This window comes from Camelus dromedarius, chromosome 26 (assembly GCF_036321535.1).
Source record: "Camelus dromedarius isolate mCamDro1 chromosome 26, mCamDro1.pat, whole genome shotgun sequence".
Lineage (NCBI taxonomy): Eukaryota > Metazoa > Chordata > Mammalia > Artiodactyla > Camelidae > Camelus > Camelus dromedarius.
This window is the reverse complement of record NC_087461.1, coordinates 391043-409000: the sequence shown is the minus strand read 5'-3', so window position 1 is coordinate 409000 and position 17958 is coordinate 391043. Positions and strand designations below refer to the sequence as shown.

Here is a 17958-nt window from a genome sequence, read left to right as displayed (position 1 = left end):
AGGAGGACAGAGCGGGAGTGAAGCTGGACAGGCACCAGGGCTGCAGCGCTGGCACCTCGCCCTCGGCTGGTGGCTGCGTGGTGACAGCCACCATGACACCTCCCTGAACAGAGTGCAGAGCCCTGTCATCCTCTGGCTTCTTCACTTGCCACTTCCATGTCCTGCTGTGCCCACATCTTTTGTCTTTGTCTGGACTTTTCTTCTAACTGTTCAAGATTCAGCTGGAATATCTTCTTTGTGACACCTCACTTCACACTCTCGATAGAGTCATTCTCTGCTCCATGTCCACCTCGTACAGGATTTTTCTGCAGTCCCCATGTTTTTGACATCTGTTCATGTCTTTCTTTCACTTTAGTTTTATCTAATAAAGGTAATGAATAAAAATACTTTGAAGTTAAATGGTGGTTTCTGGTTTCCAGAAACAGCAAACTAAAGTAGTTAGGTTAGGTCTCCAGCTATGACAAAGGAGACAAGTATGTACGATGGAGAAAAGACAGTGTCTTCAATAAGTGGTTCTGGGAAACTGGACAGCTACATGTCACAGACAAAGTTAGAACATTCTCTGACACCATGTATGAAAATAAACTAAAAATATATTAAAGACCCAAATGCAAGATCAGATAGTCTAAAACTGCTAGAAGAAAACGTAGCCAGACACTCTTTGACTTAAATCACAGCAACACTTTTTTGGATCTGTCTAGAGTAATGGAAACAAAAGCAAAAATAAACAAATGCAACCTGATTAAACGTAAAAGCTTTTGTGCAGCAAAAGAAACTATAAACGAAATGAGAAGACAACCTATGAAATGGGAGAAAACATTTGCAAATGATGTGACTGACAAAGGATTAATTTCCAAAAATACAAACAGCTCATACAGCTCAATATAAAAAAACAAACAACCCAATCAAAAAATGGGCAGAAGACCTAAAAAGACATTTCTCCAAAGAAGACAGGCAGATGGCCAACAAGCACATGAAAAGATGCTCAACATTGCTAATTATTAGAGAAATGCAAATCAAAACTACCATGAGGTATCACCTCACACCAGTAAGAATGGCCATCATCAAGAAGTCTGCAAGTAACGAATGCTGGAGAGAATGTGGAGAGAAGGGAGCCCTCCTACACTGCCGGTGGGAGTGTAAACTGGTGCCGTCACTATGGACTCTGACTGGCTGTCAAAGACACTGACTTAGATGTTAGAAACCCACTGACCAGGCTGGGAGAACACGGGGGTGCAGGGGCCTGCCCTCCACTGCTCCAGCTCCCAAGAAGTAGCTGGTTACCTGCAGCTGCCCTGGGTCCCCCACCAGCCCTGGAGAGGTTAAGAACTTTCATCAGCCTCTGTCTGAGAAAAGACGGGAAATTGTCACTCAACTTCAGGTTATTTGGGGGGAAAAATTGATGAGTTTTAATGACATAGTAAAACTAATTCAGCAATACAGTTAAAGCATAACACGTTTTTGGCTAAGTCAGATTTGTGCAAGGAAAGCAAGGTTGATTTAGCATTTAACAAATCAGTTAATTATTTTCCATATTAGCAGGTTAATACAGGAAAAATTACATAACCATCCCAGTAGACGCAAGATAAAATTCAGCATTAGCTTAAAAACTGAGTAAACTAGGGCTTTCTTAATCAGATAAAGAGAGAGTACAAGAATTTACAGTAAACACCATATTTAACAAATATGTTTTAAAAGGTTTGAAAAATATCCCTTTGAGATGATGAACAAGAAAAGACACCTCATACACCACTACCAGCACTGTGGCTCAGTACTGAATAGGAGGTCCTGGCTGTTAAAATAAGATAAAAAAAAAATCAACACTATTAATTTTGGAAAAGAAGAAACCAAACTATTATTGTTTTCAAATAAAATGATTGTATAAATATTAAATAAAACATTTTTATAGGTAAAATACTAGAACTAATAAGAAAGTTTATAAAAGGTTAACAAAGATGAAATCAGTATAAAAACTCAGTTGTAATTCTATATAAGGGCAACAGGTAGAAAATATAATTTTAAGATATACCACTTGCAAAGCATCCAAAAATAGTAATGAGGATAAATATAAAAGAATGACATGAAAGACTTTTAGGAGGAAAATTATACAACTTTACTGAAAGACATTATCAAAAACCTGCACAAATGTAGAAACAGGCCATGTTTCTGGAATTGAAGATTCAAAATACAGTGTAATATATGAAATGAGAAATTAATAGGATAATCTTAAGAACAGATTGCAGGTGTTAGAAAGAAGTATCAATGAGCCATTCAATCTGAAAAACAGAAAGAAGAAATATTGAAAAAAAAAAAAAACACATGGGCAGAGTCACATTGACCTGTAGGACAATATCGATCAGTGTAACGTACGTGTAGAGGAGTCCAAAACAGAACAGCAAGGATGAGCAGGAAAGATATGTGGGAAGAACAGACAAAAATTACCCAAATTTTGTAGAAAGTACAAAAACTTACAGATCAAAAAAGCTCAGTAAACTCCCAGGCAGGATAAATATAAGAGAACAACACCAGGCACGTCACGGTCACAGTGTTGGAACCAAAGATAAAGAGAAGATCTTGAAGGCAGCCAGAGGAGAAAGACAATTCTGTATGAGTGAGTGACAGTATGAATTACAGTTGATTTCTTATCAGAAACAATGGAGGCCAGAAGACAATGGAACAAGACTGCAAAATGACAAAAGAAAAAAAAAAAAACCTATCAACCCAAGATTCTAACTCCAGCGAATTCTCAAACACCATTCAAAATTGAAAACGCAGTGAAGAGATTTCATTGCCAGCACAATTGCACTACAGGATTTCCAAAGGAAGTTCTTCATGACTCTAGATAGAAATTCCGATCTGCAAGAATAAACAAATTGCATCAAAACTGATAAACACAAAAGACTACACATCTTTTTATTTTCTTCTCCTAATTTTTAAGAAGACACATGACTGGCAAAGAAAATATTATCCCATTGCTTTACGGCATTTGTAGTATATGTATTTGTAATATACATGTATGACAATAATACCAGAACAATGCAAAGATGCAAAGATGCACAGAGAAATGTCTGTGAAGGAGTTAACATGGATACTAAGGAAACATTTGATTCATCCAAAAGAAGTCAGGAAAGGAGGAACAGAGAAACAAAAGACAGAAAACAAACTGCAGAACGGCAGACTGAAATCCAGCTGCACTAACGCTCCATCACCAGCAAGTACTGTTCACAGTTGAGCATTATGGTGTGCTCCGAACCCAGAGCCTTTCTTTTTGTTTTTCCTAAAATTAACTGCCTAATGTTTTTCTATTAGATTAGCTTTCTGGGGAACCATTGGTAATTTTTCCCATTTTTTACAACAGTCTCTCATAAAATTTTATGCAATATCAATCACATCAATTAATCTGTCAACTCCATTATTAACTTTTTGTTAATAAATTCCATTATTAACTTTTTGCAGGAAGACTTCTCCCCACACCTCATGTTTCCTCCATGTGGTGGGGACTCTGTTAGTGGGACATTCCTAGGCTTTCTGTGTTGATAAACTCAGACGCACGCAGGCACACATGCCTGTGCACATGTTCTGCCCTAGAGATAGTGAAGTGTCCTGTCTGACTAGTGAGAATGAAGACACAGCAGGGCCCAGACGCTGCTTCTGTTCCTCTTGGGGTCAGGTGGGTGCTGTGTGGAGAGAACACACATCTCACGCTGCTCACCAGGGGGCACTCTGCCTCCCCAGCCCCACGCTGCCTGCACTAGGGCACTTGTATGGCCCAGTTCTGGGATGCCCAAGGTCTGCAGATGTAAGTGAGACACATTCACCAGTAACAGTGTTGTTATAATAAAAGCGAATGTCTGGTCCCCTAAAATATTGTAGAATCAGAGGCTGTATCAGAGCAGGTGGTTTAAAATATGCTGATATAAAATGGAACACTTAGATGACAAAGAAGTTTACCAGTCATCTGACGACAGTTGTTGAGTGCTGTCCATTTCTCATGTGCTAGAAATAAAACTAATCTCTTCACAATCATCTTTCGTTGCTCTTGTTTTAGTTTAGTATTTTTTGTTATTCAAAATATTTTTAAGTTGTATATATATATATATATACCTGTTCCTAATGATTTCTTTCACTGCTTCAATTTCACTTCATGATTCTGGTTTGTTTATTTCATAATTTTCCCTTAGCTTAGCTCTTTGTAGTTCTCTGGAGTTCGAGAGGTAAAGTTTTTATCTAGACCTGTTCTCTCCCATGACAACAGCTGTCATGTTCAGTTGAACTGTGGCCCCCAAAAGAACGTACGTTGACGTCCCAGCCCCATACCTCAGAAAGAGGAAGTTCCTATGGAAATGGGGTCTTTGCAGAGTCACCCAAGTGGCCCTGGTCCAATGGCTGGTGTCCTAAAGCACGGAGGTTGGAGGCAGACAGGAGATGATGTAGAGATGACCACAGAGTCAGAGACCGCAGGACAGGCTGAGAGCCGCCAGGTGCCAGGAAGAGGCCGTGGTGGGGGCTTCTTCCCCAGCACACACCCTGGGCTCAGACTTCAGCCTCCAGATGGCGAGACAGCACCTTCTCCCACCCAAGCCCGTGAGTTTGTGCCACGTCGTGGCAGCAGCCCTGAGGGTCTGACATGCATCCGCCTTCCAAGGCAGCAGCTCAGCGTAGCATTTTGCTTCCCTGTTTTAAAAACTTTTATCTGGTTTATCATATCTGGAAAATCATGAGTTTTTTGTCTGCCTCTGTTTGTGTTTTGTTCCATGAAACCTCTTTTCTGTTTTAACACTTCTTTTTCCTCGGATGCATTTTCCTTGAAAAATTAACTGGTCTGTATGTTCACCTCCGTCCCTTGCTGGCCATATCCTCCACCCCTTTGTATCCTCCGTCTTTCATTATCTTCCTTTTCTGGCTCACTTGGTTTTGTGGGTATCGGGGTCAGAGAGGAAGGATGGCAGTACATCTGAGGGAGGGAGCAGGGTCCCCGGGGCACACAGCTTCCATGAGGTAGGGATCAAAGCCACACTCGAAGATTTAGTGAAACTTCCCAAATTATCTTCTTCAGAAACCCATTGCCCACGTGGCACTTACTAAATTCTTCTTTGTTCTGCAGTGATTTGCATGTGTATCTTCTTCTTCCTGAGGTCTGAAACCGCTGAGGGACTTTGTGAAGCCTTCGGTGGGGATGCCTGCTTGGGATGGAGAGGGTGCTGGGAGGAACCAGAGGTCTGGGGCAGTCAGGTGGGGACAGAGCCCCCCGGTTCTGCCCAGGAAGCATGGGTGTTTGGAGGTGACCGCTGCCGATGGTGAGTCTAGAACTTTGTGAACTGTGTGCACGGTCATGGTTTTCCCACCTCAGGCCAGACCCTCAGGAGGCCCTGGCCTGGACGGGGCTGCTACATGAGGGGGTAGTGGTGAGGTTTTCCTATTCTTGCATCTAGAACTGGGGGCTCTGGGCCAGGGTGGGGGCTGAGAGCACAGGAGCAGATCCATCTCCTGGGAGCCTGCGGAGAGAGCAGGATGCTCCAGTCCCGCCCTGGCCCGGGGTCTCCCCACGCCAACACCTGAGGTCTAACGAGGAGGGAAATGCCAGCTGCACAGCCTCTGGGAAGGGAAGACAGGGCACCAGGTCTGCAGCTGCCCCAGAGGGCCAGAGAGAGGCCAGAGAAGGGCCGGAGAGGGGCCTGCTTTGTGCTCTGGAGGCCAAGGCACTCGCGGTACAGACGGGCAAGTCTCCCATGAGTCTGTCTTTGGACAACATGGGATACCTTCTAGGCTTCGCAGAGACGGTCTCCATCGGTGCCTCTGACTTGGGCCGCGTGCCACAGGACTTGCCCCTGGAAGGATGAGTCAAATCTACGTGGCCCAGCACCGAGCTTCACACCAACCACATTGTAAAGCTTTACGTGAATCACTGGCATCATCTGAAACTCTGAGCCCGTGCGAAATCAACGAAGTCATTTTGAATAATTCTTCGGCTTATTAGAAATAAAAATAGAAAACCCCAGGGAATATTAACATACAAAATAATCCAAATATTAACACAAAATAAATCCAAAACCCTCAATCGCCTAAGCCCAATTTTCCCACCTGAGACTTTGCAGGTTCCTGACTTTACATGACCTGTCTGCACAGACCAGCTTCATGGTGGGTGACCCAAGTGTCTGCCCCATGGACATGCAGGCAGGGACATGGTGCCGCCCGAGCCCTGTACAGGCTGGGTGTGCCATCCCTTGGCTGCTGGGAGTATTGGTGCTAATGGATCACTGCCTCTCACTTCCCTGGAGGGACAAACTGATGGTGGAGGCGCAGTGGTACCAAGGCGGCCATCGGTTCTGTGCGCTCCTGCCGGAGAGCCAAGCACCCACCGACTTATGGACCAGGCTGCTGAGGCCCGCCCTTTCCCTCCTGCCCCGATGTGCTCACCCCTGACAGGTTCTACCTTTTAAGAGCACATCCTCAGTAAAGCACATGCCACTGGACCCTCGTCTCAGCTCTGCTCCCTGGGAACCCGCCTGATCACGTCGTCCGTTTACAAGCCTGGGATCACGGTCAGGACCTGAAGCACCAGCCCCGACCGAGTCAGCCCGGCTCTGGCTGCTCTGTGGTCGCCCAGGCTCTCCTGGCCCGCCCAGTCTCACCCTCAAAGCAGCGAGCTTCTCCTCTGATTTGGGGAAGGGTGCTGGCTGGGAATCCAAGGCCTGGGGTCGTTGGGATGCTCAGACCAGCATGTGGTCCATGGGGGACAGCGTCAGCCTCTCCATCTTTATTTTTATGTACATACACTCAGTGTCTGTAAGCTCGCGTGGACTGACAGCACTGCTTCTAATTACCTTCCCAGGAATAAGGTTCTGCATTTCACACAAATGAATTTTATGGACTTCGCGGTGGGGCGCCTCCTGGCTGCAGAGGCACCTTAGGAATGTGCCTGACTCTCTCTCTCTCTCTGTGTTTCCATTTTGAAGGCATGAGGTCAGTTTTATGACTTTCTTTCTTGATGCTGTTCCACAGTGTGGATTTGTGATGGCAAAACTTCAGTCCTCAACCACTCACTCCCTTTTCTTCTACTTCAAATGCTTATGCTTTAAACATCCATTAAAGTCTTATATCTTAGAACACTTTGAACAATCTTTGGGAAAAGAAGTCTATGTGTCATTTCTCTCAGCCATTAATTGATACATGTTCTGGGAGTGACAATTAATTTTAACATTAGCTTCATTAAGCTAGTCAGTAGTCAGTCATAATTGCAAAGGAAATGTGCTATAAAAATATGATGCAATTTAAGACGAAACAGTATTAATTTTTGGATAGTGTGTTTTGTGCTATCCATATCACTGTTAGCACGCATGATTAAAAATTTGCTAGAATGATCAAAAGTAATTACATTATTGGTAATTGCAAATTGATCTGTAATAATACGGACAAAGAGACACTCAGGCTATTGTTTGTCCAGGATAAATTTCATACACTTACTTTTCCATCAAGATGTCTCTGACTCACTGTTAAGTTCTCAGCACTTCTGTAGGGTTGCTTCCTGCTTCTTCTGTTTTGTGGGTACACTTGCTCTTGGGTGAATAGGTTGGACAGCTCTTATTTCCAGAGGAAGGTAATGACCATGCACATGAATGCGAATGTACATGTGTGGTTCACCAAATTCAGCCACATTTGCAATATTTAATTAACTCTATAATGATGTGGGGAAAAGTCACGAAAGTGTTAATGACCTCTTGCATGCATAGGCTGGCTTCATTCAAGGGTTTAAGCTGCTTTCTTAATACTAATTAATTAAACCCAAACTTCTCATGTCGGATTGTTCACGTCTGTTGTTTCTCTATTGCTCTGCCCAAGCTGGATTTCCAGTAATGTAGTAAGACCAACATGCAGCATAACCAAAAACATAAGTTGTCAGCCATGGTGCTGCAGGGAAGTGTCAGCTTACAAAGGTCCTGTCATAGCACGGCCGTGGGGTCACGATGTCAGCATGCGGAGGACCCGACAGCTGTATTTTGCAACCAGCTCTTCCTAGCCACTTTGGAAAAGGTAGGAATCTCACAGAGTCGGGGTTCATTGGAGAGAGTACAGCATGAACAAATTCTACAGAATCTGGTAAGGAGGGAGATGATCAACTCGTATCAGCAAGGAGACTCGGGGCGTGCAGGTGCGACCTGAGAGGGCTTCTGCAGGGCGCGGTCCCCCCCCCCCGCGGCCCCTGCTTCCTTCCCGGGAGCTTCCTCATTAATGAGCCAGCCCGCCCACTGCGCCGACACCATCAGCACACCTGATTTAGAACCTTTCTTTACCGCTTTCTTCTACCCCAACCAGATTTTCTGATGTCTGGAGCCCAGTCACATGTGTGTCATCAGGTTTTCGTTCAGAATTGACTTGGGATTTGGTGAAACAGAAAAAAAATAGAGGTGCGGTGCTGTAGGTAGGCAAATAGTGGTGACAAATTACCCACACCAGACGGTCAAGCACGAGAGTGCAGAGGCGCTCAGGTGCTGGCCGGCGCAGTGATTAATTAATTCATTATCGTCAGGCAGCTGCCCCTCCATGGAACTCAAGACACTGTCCTCAGGACTCATCTGGGTGAAACTGTGGAGGAGCAGAGCCAGCTCTGTGTCCTGTGTGGGCGTCCCTCCAGGCCACCGGCCTCTGGCTGGCCACCTCCGCGCAGGCCAGGGGGCTGGCTGGGAGCCTTTCTCTCTGGGAGCCAGGATGGGAGCTGGGCTACACTTTGAGAGACAAAACGCTGTTTCTGTGTCAGTCAGCACAGCGGGAGAGCCACAGGTAAAGGAGCTGCCCAGTGAGAGGCACATGTGAACTACGGCCCCAGGAAGAACAGGCGGGAAAAGAAGGGTGTCATTCCAGAGGTCGGGGCGGGGGGGGGGGTCTGTCTAACCAGCAGATTAAGAAGGAAGGCTTCATGGAAGAAGGAGCATTTGAACCCGGACTTGAACGGTTGATCCCACATGTGACCACGAGTCGGGAGGGGTACATGTCAGCAAAGAGACATAGGAAGGGGGAGGCTCCCCACAGACAAGTGAACATTCCCCACCTTATGACCCGGAGCTGTGGGATAGCAAGTAGGGAAGGAAGCTTTGTGCCTGTGAAGCCTTTGATGTCAAGTCAAGGAGCTCATTGGTTTGTAGGCAGAGAATCACTGCAGGTTGCAGAGCAAGGGGGCTGTAACCCAGCCTGAGTGGCTGGCGGCCACGGTGGGAAAGACTAGAAGGAAAGGAACAGGGTGGGGGGCTCAGAGGCCTGAGTCAGTGGGACTGCAGGGAAGGAGGGAGGTGTGAGGGAAATGCTGGAGGTGGATGTTGCTGAAGCTGGACCACAGGCATGACTCAAAGTAGGGAAACCAGGAGAAAGGGTGTCTACTCCAGAGCAATGACCACAGTGGGGACCGGCAGGCAAGCGGAGTTTGATTTTGGACATGATGTGTTTCAAGGACTTGGCAGGATTTTCAGATAAAGCTGTCTCTCAGGCCACTGGTGATGCCAGGAGCCCTCTCCCTGTGTGCTTAGTCCTTATACAGGACTGAAATGAATTCACCCCAGCTCAAAATGTGAGTAACTATCGAGGTATCTAATGCAAAATGGTGGTCTTCTTTGGAACCAGCCTCAGTTACAGCGTCAGACACAGTGGTCAAGTCCCGCCTACGAGTTAAAAGGGAATTTGTGCTTTTACTCTTACACTGTCTGGCCCTAGGCTGACTTGATACACTTGTTGTGTGGGAAAGGCAGTAATAAAGTGAGCCTGGAGCTTTGCTCTGGGGACTGGAATGTGAACCCTGGTTATGTGGCATTTTATTTCTCCAAGGCCTTCACCTGTAGCATGAAGGGGCTGGACCAGCTGCCCTCAAGGGCTCTCTACCTCAGTGGTCTGTGTATGGTGGGAAGGGGGTCCATGGTGGGGCCACATAGGTGTGACCCCGGAGTCTAAGAGATTTACACCTGAGAACACAAAGCACAGGAGTTTGGGGTTCGCCATTTCAGGTTCGTCATTGATCCACATGAGATCACGAGGTCTGTATGAGAAATGCCTACAGCTCTGGGGTTGCCCGGAAGTACAAAGAAAAAGACGACGTGGTCTTTGACCCCATGCTAATGAGAAAGATAGACAGCAGCCAAGTAGGTTAGTGCAGCCAGTAGTGCGAGCACAGACAGGGAGGAGGAGCGGTTTTTCTGGAGTTGATATTAGGGATGATTGTCGGCAGAGAAGCGGGGTGGGCACTGTGGGATGAAGGCACATCAGGTCTTCAGGAACAGGAGCCTGTGGGGCACGGGGTGGGACTGTGGGTTACAGCCAGGTGGTGGAGGGTCTGGAGTACCTGGCTAAGAAGCTGGACTTGTATTCAGTGGACCATGCAGTAAGTATTATATTGCCTATTTTTGAAAAGGGAGTAAGTGCCACTGTGTTCTGGGGAGCCAACCTGGGCCACTCCCGCCACAGGGTCGAGTAGATGGTGGCAGGGAAGCAACCAGGAGGTCATCAGAATGCCCCAGGTCTGCAGCAGTCGCTGAACTGGGAAGAGTGGTTCCTGAATGAAAGTAAGTGAGATGACCAAGACTGTGCAGGGCCTTGAGGAGTTAGGGAAGCAGAGGGTGTGTGAGACCCAGGGAGACAGAGAAGTCGCCCAGGGCTCTTTCCAGCCTGGACTATTAAGAAAATGGTGCAAGTCGTTGGAAGCCAGGAGAAGGAGCTGACTTAATTCGGGGTTTGTGGAATTCAGGGCATGGGGTGGGGGCATCTGGGTGAGGTTATTCAGTTGGACAGTTGCAGGTGTGAGATAGCCCCCTCCAAACTGTCAGGACTAGAGGCCCAGGTTTGGCGACCCCCGCAGAGGTGACACTGTTGCAGAAGAGAAGAGGGCGCAGGCGGAGCCACAGGGCCATGTCCGCGAGGGCGAAGGAAGACCTGCAGAGCACACAGGGCCTGGGGCTGGGTGATTGCGCGTGGGCGCTTGGGCTGACTGGGAATGTGCAGATAGGTGACCCGTGTCTCCTCTCTCCTTCAAGGGTGGGAAAGTGAGCCGAGGCAGAGGCACTGATTACAGCCTCAGGGCACCGACTAGCAGGCTGCAGATTCAGAATTTGGAACTTCCAAACCTAGTCCTCTTCCCATGGCCCACGCTGTCTTTTACACTCCCCACCCCCACGCGTATTTATTCAAAAAGGACAAAAATCAGCCCTCGAAGACCCAGAACACTTAGACCCGGGCTCCAGCAGGTATTTTTCTGCCTTAGGCCCCGGGAAGCCGAGGGCTGGGCTGGGCGGGGAGGCCCCGCGGGGCCGGTGCGCGCCCCCCGTGCCCCGGGAGCGCGCGCTGCGCCGGCCCGCCCTCCGTGGCTGCTGCGCGCCCAGGTTCCCGGTGCGCGTCCCCATCGCGCCCCCGCCCCCACCCCGTGCGCGCCCCTCGCCGTCACGCGCGCTCGGCGGAGCTGCCCGGTGGAGCGGCGGCGGGCGCGCTCCGGGGGGACGGGGGCGCGGGCGCGAGGCCGCGGTGCCGGGGTCGCGCGGAGGAGGCGCCGGGGAGGAGCGCGCTGCGCCGCCGCCCGGCCTGCCGCCGCTCGGTGCGGGTCCGCGGGGCGCGAGGAGCGGCGAGACCGCGGCCTGGAACAAAGGGAGGCCGGCTGGGGCGGGGGCGTCGCGAGCATGGCGGACCGCAGCCTGGAAGGCATGGCGCTGCCCCTGGAGGTGCGGGCCCGGCTGGCCGAGCTGGAGCTGGAGCTGTCGGAAGGTAACAGGCCCCGAGCTCGGCCGGCCTAGCTGTCACGGGGGCCGGGGCGCGGGCGGGCGGGCGGGTGGGGGTCCCGGCGCCGGTGCGAGCGCGGCCCCCGCCCTGCGGCTCTGCGTGGTCGGCCGTGGGCCCCGCGCCGGGGACCTGGGGAGCCGGACGCGGCCGCGGGGCCGGGCGCGCAGGACGGGGCCGCCGGGCCTGGGGCGCAGCCGGGGCGCAGGACGGGGCGGCCGGGCCGGGGCGGCCTTGCGCGCGGCCTGGCGGACGGGGCCGTGTCCTTGGTGCGCGTCCGAGCGCTGCCCACCGCGGCCGGGCCGGGGGCGGTTCCGCGTTGCGCGGCCTGACGCGCCGCGGGCCTCGTTCTAATGCGAAACTTGTCGTTGGACTTGAGGGCTTGATCGCCGGGGTCCGAGGCCCGTCCTGGCTGGACGGGGATAGAGCTACCTTTGTTCCTGTGGGCTGGGACGTGAAGGCTGCTAAAACGGAGAGCCTCCTCCCTCAGGCCGGGCTTGTGCTGGTTCCCATCGGCTCGTACTTAGATTTGTGACAGATTTGCTACAGGGATTTCATGGGGTGTTATCTACGGTTTCCTATTTGCTCTTAATGGTGGAATCATGTGCTCGACTGTCATAAGTTTTAGATCGGGTTTTGCTACGTCCTAAAAAAAATAGCCACTAAAGTTCCGAAATGTTGAATGTTTAATATGGATTGAGAATTCCCCTGGCTCACCCTGGGAAGGCCACGCTTACGCTGTGGGGGTGGGGATGGGCCGGCGCTCTCGGATTTCTATTTGGAGCAGTTTAGTGGTGACTTGTGTGTGTGTGTGTGTGTGTGTGTGTGTAACGGTTTGCGGGGCTGGCAGCCAGAAAGTGGATTCGCTCGTGCTAGTTTTCATCAGCAGGGAGGAGCTGCTGCTGACCGTAAGTTTGTTTTCCTTAACACTTTCAGGGTGAAGAGGGGATGCAGGTGGGAGCCTGGCCTGGGGTGCCTTTTCAGACGTCCAGAGACGGGAGAGATGCTTCTGTCTCACATGTGGTCTCCACAGCGTTCTGTAATGTCCAGCAGTCCCCCAGGAGGGGACTGTTTGTTGGGCTCTGTGCTCAGCAGACACTGTTCTGCAGGCTTGAGAACGAGAGGGCGTTGCTAGTACCTCAGTGCTGTGCTCGACTGGGGACAGTACTTAGGTCTACACCTGTGCGTGAGTGTGCCGCATGGACAGGTTGCTTGGAAGGATGAAGTCTCCATTAGAACACGTTTGCCCAAGTTCTCTGATTTTGTCGATGTTCAGATGGTTTCCCCTTCACCTTCCAGCTCCTTGTAGCTCTGCACCACTGTTGTATTATTTACAGCACCTCATCATTCACGCATCATCTCCAAACAAGCACTCTGCTACGTCTTTGTTACTCTAATGTTGAGTGTCAGCGCCCGTCTGTGTAGCAAAGTGAGGGGCCCTCTGAGCCCACTTCCCCCTCAGCCTGGGATGGGCTCACCGTCGCTTCTGTGCATCTGGGCAGTTCCTGGCCCCTGGTGGGAGTGGCCACTCGTGAACATGGACTTAGGCACGCTCACCTGCTAGGTGGCACTCACCTGTCACCATCAGTCACTCCTGGAATGTGTGCCTGTTGCTTAGAGGATGGCAAACTGCTTTAGACCACGATGTGCTCCACCCAGATCTCTGCAAACACCTTTGTCCCTATAGGTTTTTAAAAAGGGCTTAATGCCTTTCTTGTTGAGTGTCTGGGCAGGGAAAGAGATATGTGTTTGCATGCGGGAAGCGCATTCTTGTTTTTCTCTCTCTCTCTCAACCTTGCCAGGCCTGGCAGAACGCCGCAGAGTAATAGTCAGAGGGCTCGCCCATTAGCTGTGTCTTCTTTGACTTGCTTTGTCCGTGCTGAGTCGATTGGCTTTCTCTTTAAGGTCATTTGGAATTTTGTGTCTTGTGACCACATAAAGTAGTTTTACTGGCTTAAGTTAGGTGAATCAACTTGTTTTCCAGTATTGCTTAATAGAAACCAAAGAATGGATGGATCAGAAATCTTGTCTCTTTACATTTTGGGACTTAAAAAAATCCCCCAACATATCAACTTTCAAACCGAAAAGTTCAAACAACTTTTAATTCCAAGTTATTTAAGTGTGTTGCTTTCATATTTTCCCTTCAGTCAACGTTCAGGTGGAGATAATTCTTTACATTAGTCCTCATCATTTTATTAAAATGTCAGAAAGTATTGTGGAAACATGGGTGGACTTGCCAGTGCTCAGTTCCTACAGAGGAGGATGGAAAAACAATTCCATTTTAAGCACATAAGGTAGGTTGAAAAAACAGAGTAGTCTTTTCTCTCCACGTTCCTCTGTGGTCTGCCAGCACTTAACGGTGGTGTATTATCTAGATTTGCAGGCGCTGGAGCAGTTTCGGTTGCACTGTCTGCCGGGGCTGTTGCAGACACTAGCATTGCTCCATTTCATGGGTCTCTGGTCAGGGTTGCAGATTGACTTCTTGGCTGCAGAACTCAGGTTTCCACTGTGTTGCCTGGCTGGTGGCTGCCTCTTCTTTCCACTGTCTGTTTATAACCAGTAATTCCCTGTCCCTGCAGAACCATGATGCCAGCAAAGAGTGGGAGGTGGGGCACTGACAGCCTCCAGGCCACGTGTCTGGGTGACGCCGTTGGTGTGGGGCCAGGGGTTGTCGCTCTGGTGACTCCTTGGGATGGAACGTGAGACGGAGGGGCCTCCACACCAGGGAGCGGGGCTGCTATGTGCCGGGGGGAGCGGTTTCTCCACACACTTTCCCCTGAATCAGTTTCTTCTTCCTTTCCCTACATTCTTGCCTTTTGGAATCCTGCAGTTTTCTATTTGACTTTAGGAGGGCCCCAAAGTAGTTTCATGAATACGTGAATAAACATTACTTGGCTGGAGGAAAAACTTTAAATGGAAACGCCAGCAAAGCAATGAGGAAACAGAAAAGTTCTCAATAGAGACAGACTCATGTCTTACTAAAAAAAAATCTTACTAAAAAAAATCAGTTGTTAAAAAAAAGAAAAGAAAAAAATGAGTTGATTGAAATTCAGCAATAATTTCTCTGTTAACCAATGCCTTGCATCCCAGGCAGTGCACACACTGGACTTGCACTCCAGAAGCTCGCACCCTGCTCTCTCGGGAGTGGTTACGTTCCTATTTTGGTAGAACATAGAGAAATCGCCTTGTGATCTGGCCTGGGAAAGCTGTTTGGTGTTTGCAGAAGTCCGTTAGCTTTACACTTTGCGGCTTTTTAGTTGTCCGCGTGACTACTGAGTACCGGCCTTTTGCTCACGGGAGTTAGCCTGCAACGTACCGAATGACTGCAGGTATTAGCTATGTTCCGTAATTGCGTCCAGATTAACATTTTCTAGTGAGTGTGAAGCTGCCCAAGGAAGGAGGTAGATGCTAACTTAAATATCAGTTCTTAGTGCTGCTCAAGGAACCGATAATTTCTTAAATTGCGGCTGAGCAGTTCACACGCAGCTGGCATAACCGTCACCAGAGTAAAACCTGAGAGATGGCCAGTTGGAAGGTGTGTAGATTTGGGAGGGGTGGAATTTTCAGGTAGCAGGTGCACATAGCTCCAGAACTTGTGTTCTGTCCCCGCAGCCCCTGTGCTTTTCTTGGAGGTCCCTGCGGCCGCAGAGCCCGGGACCACCTTCCAGGGTTGGCAAGAGGAGACCCGCCATCTCTAACACAACCCACACGCTCTCCTCACTGCAGGGAGGTAGTGGACTCTGGAAAACAAATATGTGAAAAAGCGTTTTCTTCCAGAGTCGCACTGATAATTTGTTGGGAGGGGAAGCTGAAGGGGTCAGCAGATTCAGGGAATAATATCTGAGCCTCTCCACCTGGAATCGGACCTCACTGTTGTCAGCAAACCCTCTTTACCCTGTGGCGTCCGCCCCAGCGCTGTCTCACGTCGCTGTAGGCATTGTGGTGAGTGGAGTGGAGTTCTTGGCTTGATAGACCTGGACGATTGTTACCTGTATTAAAAAATCTGCAAAATGGCAGCATGGATGTGTGTGGGATTTGGATGTGTGGACTTGAATTTTAAGAGTTTTTCAGTTATGAAAATAGTAAGACTTGAATGATCTTTTCTCGATGAATAAATATAGATGTCAAATTGAGTCAGGAAACTACGGAGGGAAACACACACATTAAAGGCTCTGACATGTAAGATTGTTCCCGGTGCACACGAGGCATGTGTGGTGCTGAAGTCTCGCTCGGCTCCAGTGTTGTGAGGTCACAGCTGTAACGGTGACTGTTTGGCTTCATGCTGGGCCCACGGGCTTTATACTCTTGTGCTGTTGGATGTTATGAGTCACGTCTTGCCTTCCTCCTCCCAGCCTTTTTCAGATGGGTTGTCTCTTTTTTTAGAACTGATTTTTTTTAAAGCAGTGATTTATGGGATGAGCTGTACCATTCTTCTGAATTGCAAAGAGAATGTATTGGATAATCTTAGTTTTGATGTCGTGTATATGGGCTGACTCACCAGTTCAAAGCCTGGTCATATTAAGATCATTTCCAGTTCTCGTCGTTACTCAAGCACCTTCACAGATGTGGATGCTTGGTTGCAGTTATTGGCTTCATTTCGCGCTTTGGTGTTTGTCCTGGGAGCAGGGGACCCTGTGTCACCTTGGGTTTCACCATTGTTGTCCTCCAGTCTCTCCTCCTGTACGCAGCCACTTTCAAGGTTGCCAGCATTGGTTTTCCTTCTTTCATGACCTTTCTGTGTGCGCTGCAGAGGTCACCTGCTGTTGTTGCCAGTGCTCTGCTCTTTCTGCTGAGAGGGTCGAAAACTTGTCACTCTCGGAAGAAGCAGTTGCATCCATTTGTTTGTGATGATAACAACCAGTGCTCTCAAAGGGGCGGCTCTAACCGGGAATCCCAGCTGGCGTGGGGTGAGAACGCAGGAGTCGGCTTGCCAGAGGAGCGAGTGCTCTGCGTCTCGGCACTTCCCTCAGGAACCAACGGGATGTTAATGCTAGTAAGCCCTTGAGGCAGTAAAGTGGGAAAATGCTGAAATACTGAGCTGCAAACGTCAGCAGCACCACGAGCAGCCTGTTTGGTGGGGGTGGGAGGGGTTGCTGTTTGGTTTAGCTGCTGCTGAGTATCTTGGAGAGTAAAACGTGCTCTCTGCGCTGTGACAACTGCACACTGAGGTACTTCTTTACTAAAGTGCTTTGGACAATAGGTATGAAAAATCAGGAAAAAAAGCTGTCCAAGATAGGGAGGGACGGAGGGGTTCTGTGATTGCTGGTGGGTTAAATAGACTTCTCCTTCTGGGCTGCTGGTTTTAAATAATTTTTTTTGCTTATTAGGTTGGAAACTCTGTGTCATAATGAAAAGATTGAAGGCTGTGGGCCGGATGCAGACTAATTCAGTCGGCCCCGGAGAGTGATTCCTTGCACGCCTCTCCACAGTTATGCATAATCTATTTATTTATTTTATTGAGTTATCTGGTTAGTCAAGTCACATTTTTCTATTTTATTTCCTAGAGAAACTATAACATTTTAAAATTATGAAAAAAAAATAAACAAACAACGTGTAAATACGTCCCCTCTTCAACACGGGCTGTTTCACACCCACCAGCCTCAGGTCTGAGCCCTGTTCACTCAGTCCTGGGCAGAGAGGAGCTGTCTTCCGGAGCTGCAGGTGTGAGGCTACTCCTTGTGTCAGGAGTTTACAGAACATGTAAGGTCTTGGCCGGGAGAGGCCCTCGCAGCCTAGTTTCCTTGGTCAGATGCCAGATCCCCCGCACTTGTGGCCTTGTTCTGGCTGTGCCCCCGCGGGGACGGAGCACGTGTCTGGACCTCTTCGCTCCCAGAAAAACACGCACATGCACGTGGGGTCCCGGTCTTACCTCCTCGCCTTTCTCTCCAAGCTGAAGACGGAGGTGGCGTGGATCTGTGTGACCACCTTGCCGAGGAAGTGCTTCCTGAGCACAGTGGAGTTTGTTGGCCAGTTTACCTGGGATGGAAATGGAAATGTAGACGGTGTTACTAGCTAACCGTATCAGCAGATTCTGGGTCTTTGTGAGTGAAGTAATGCGGGTGGAGAGTGTGTAGACACCACAGGCCCAGGATGTCATGTTACAGCTCCTTGTGTCTGATGACATGAGCTTATAAACCCTCGGGGGAGAAGAGTGGCCGCTGGGCTGGGTGTCATCGGAGGACAGGAGCAGGTGACATCTGGAGTCAGCCCAGC

General features: G+C 49.2%; 1 protein-coding gene across 7 annotated transcripts in view; it reads left to right on the top strand.

Annotated features, from left to right (window-relative positions):
* The window catches only part of DIP2C (disco interacting protein 2 homolog C), a 274349-nt gene that overhangs the window by 15913 nt on the left and 240478 nt on the right, over positions 1-17958 (top strand). For 4 of the 7 annotated variants that reach the window (XM_064479271.1, XM_064479269.1, XM_064479268.1 and 1 more), the window contains exon 1: positions 11513-11733. The exons of 1 other annotated variant lie outside the window; for it this stretch is intronic. In XM_064479271.1, the coding sequence (XP_064335341.1) occupies positions 11649-11733 (85 nt within the window). In that variant the 5' untranslated portion in view covers positions 11513-11648. Of the gene's footprint in view, positions 1-11510; positions 11734-17958 lie in introns of those variants that run through there. 2 more of the 7 variants (XM_064479273.1, XM_064479266.1) reach the window with 2 other exon arrangements.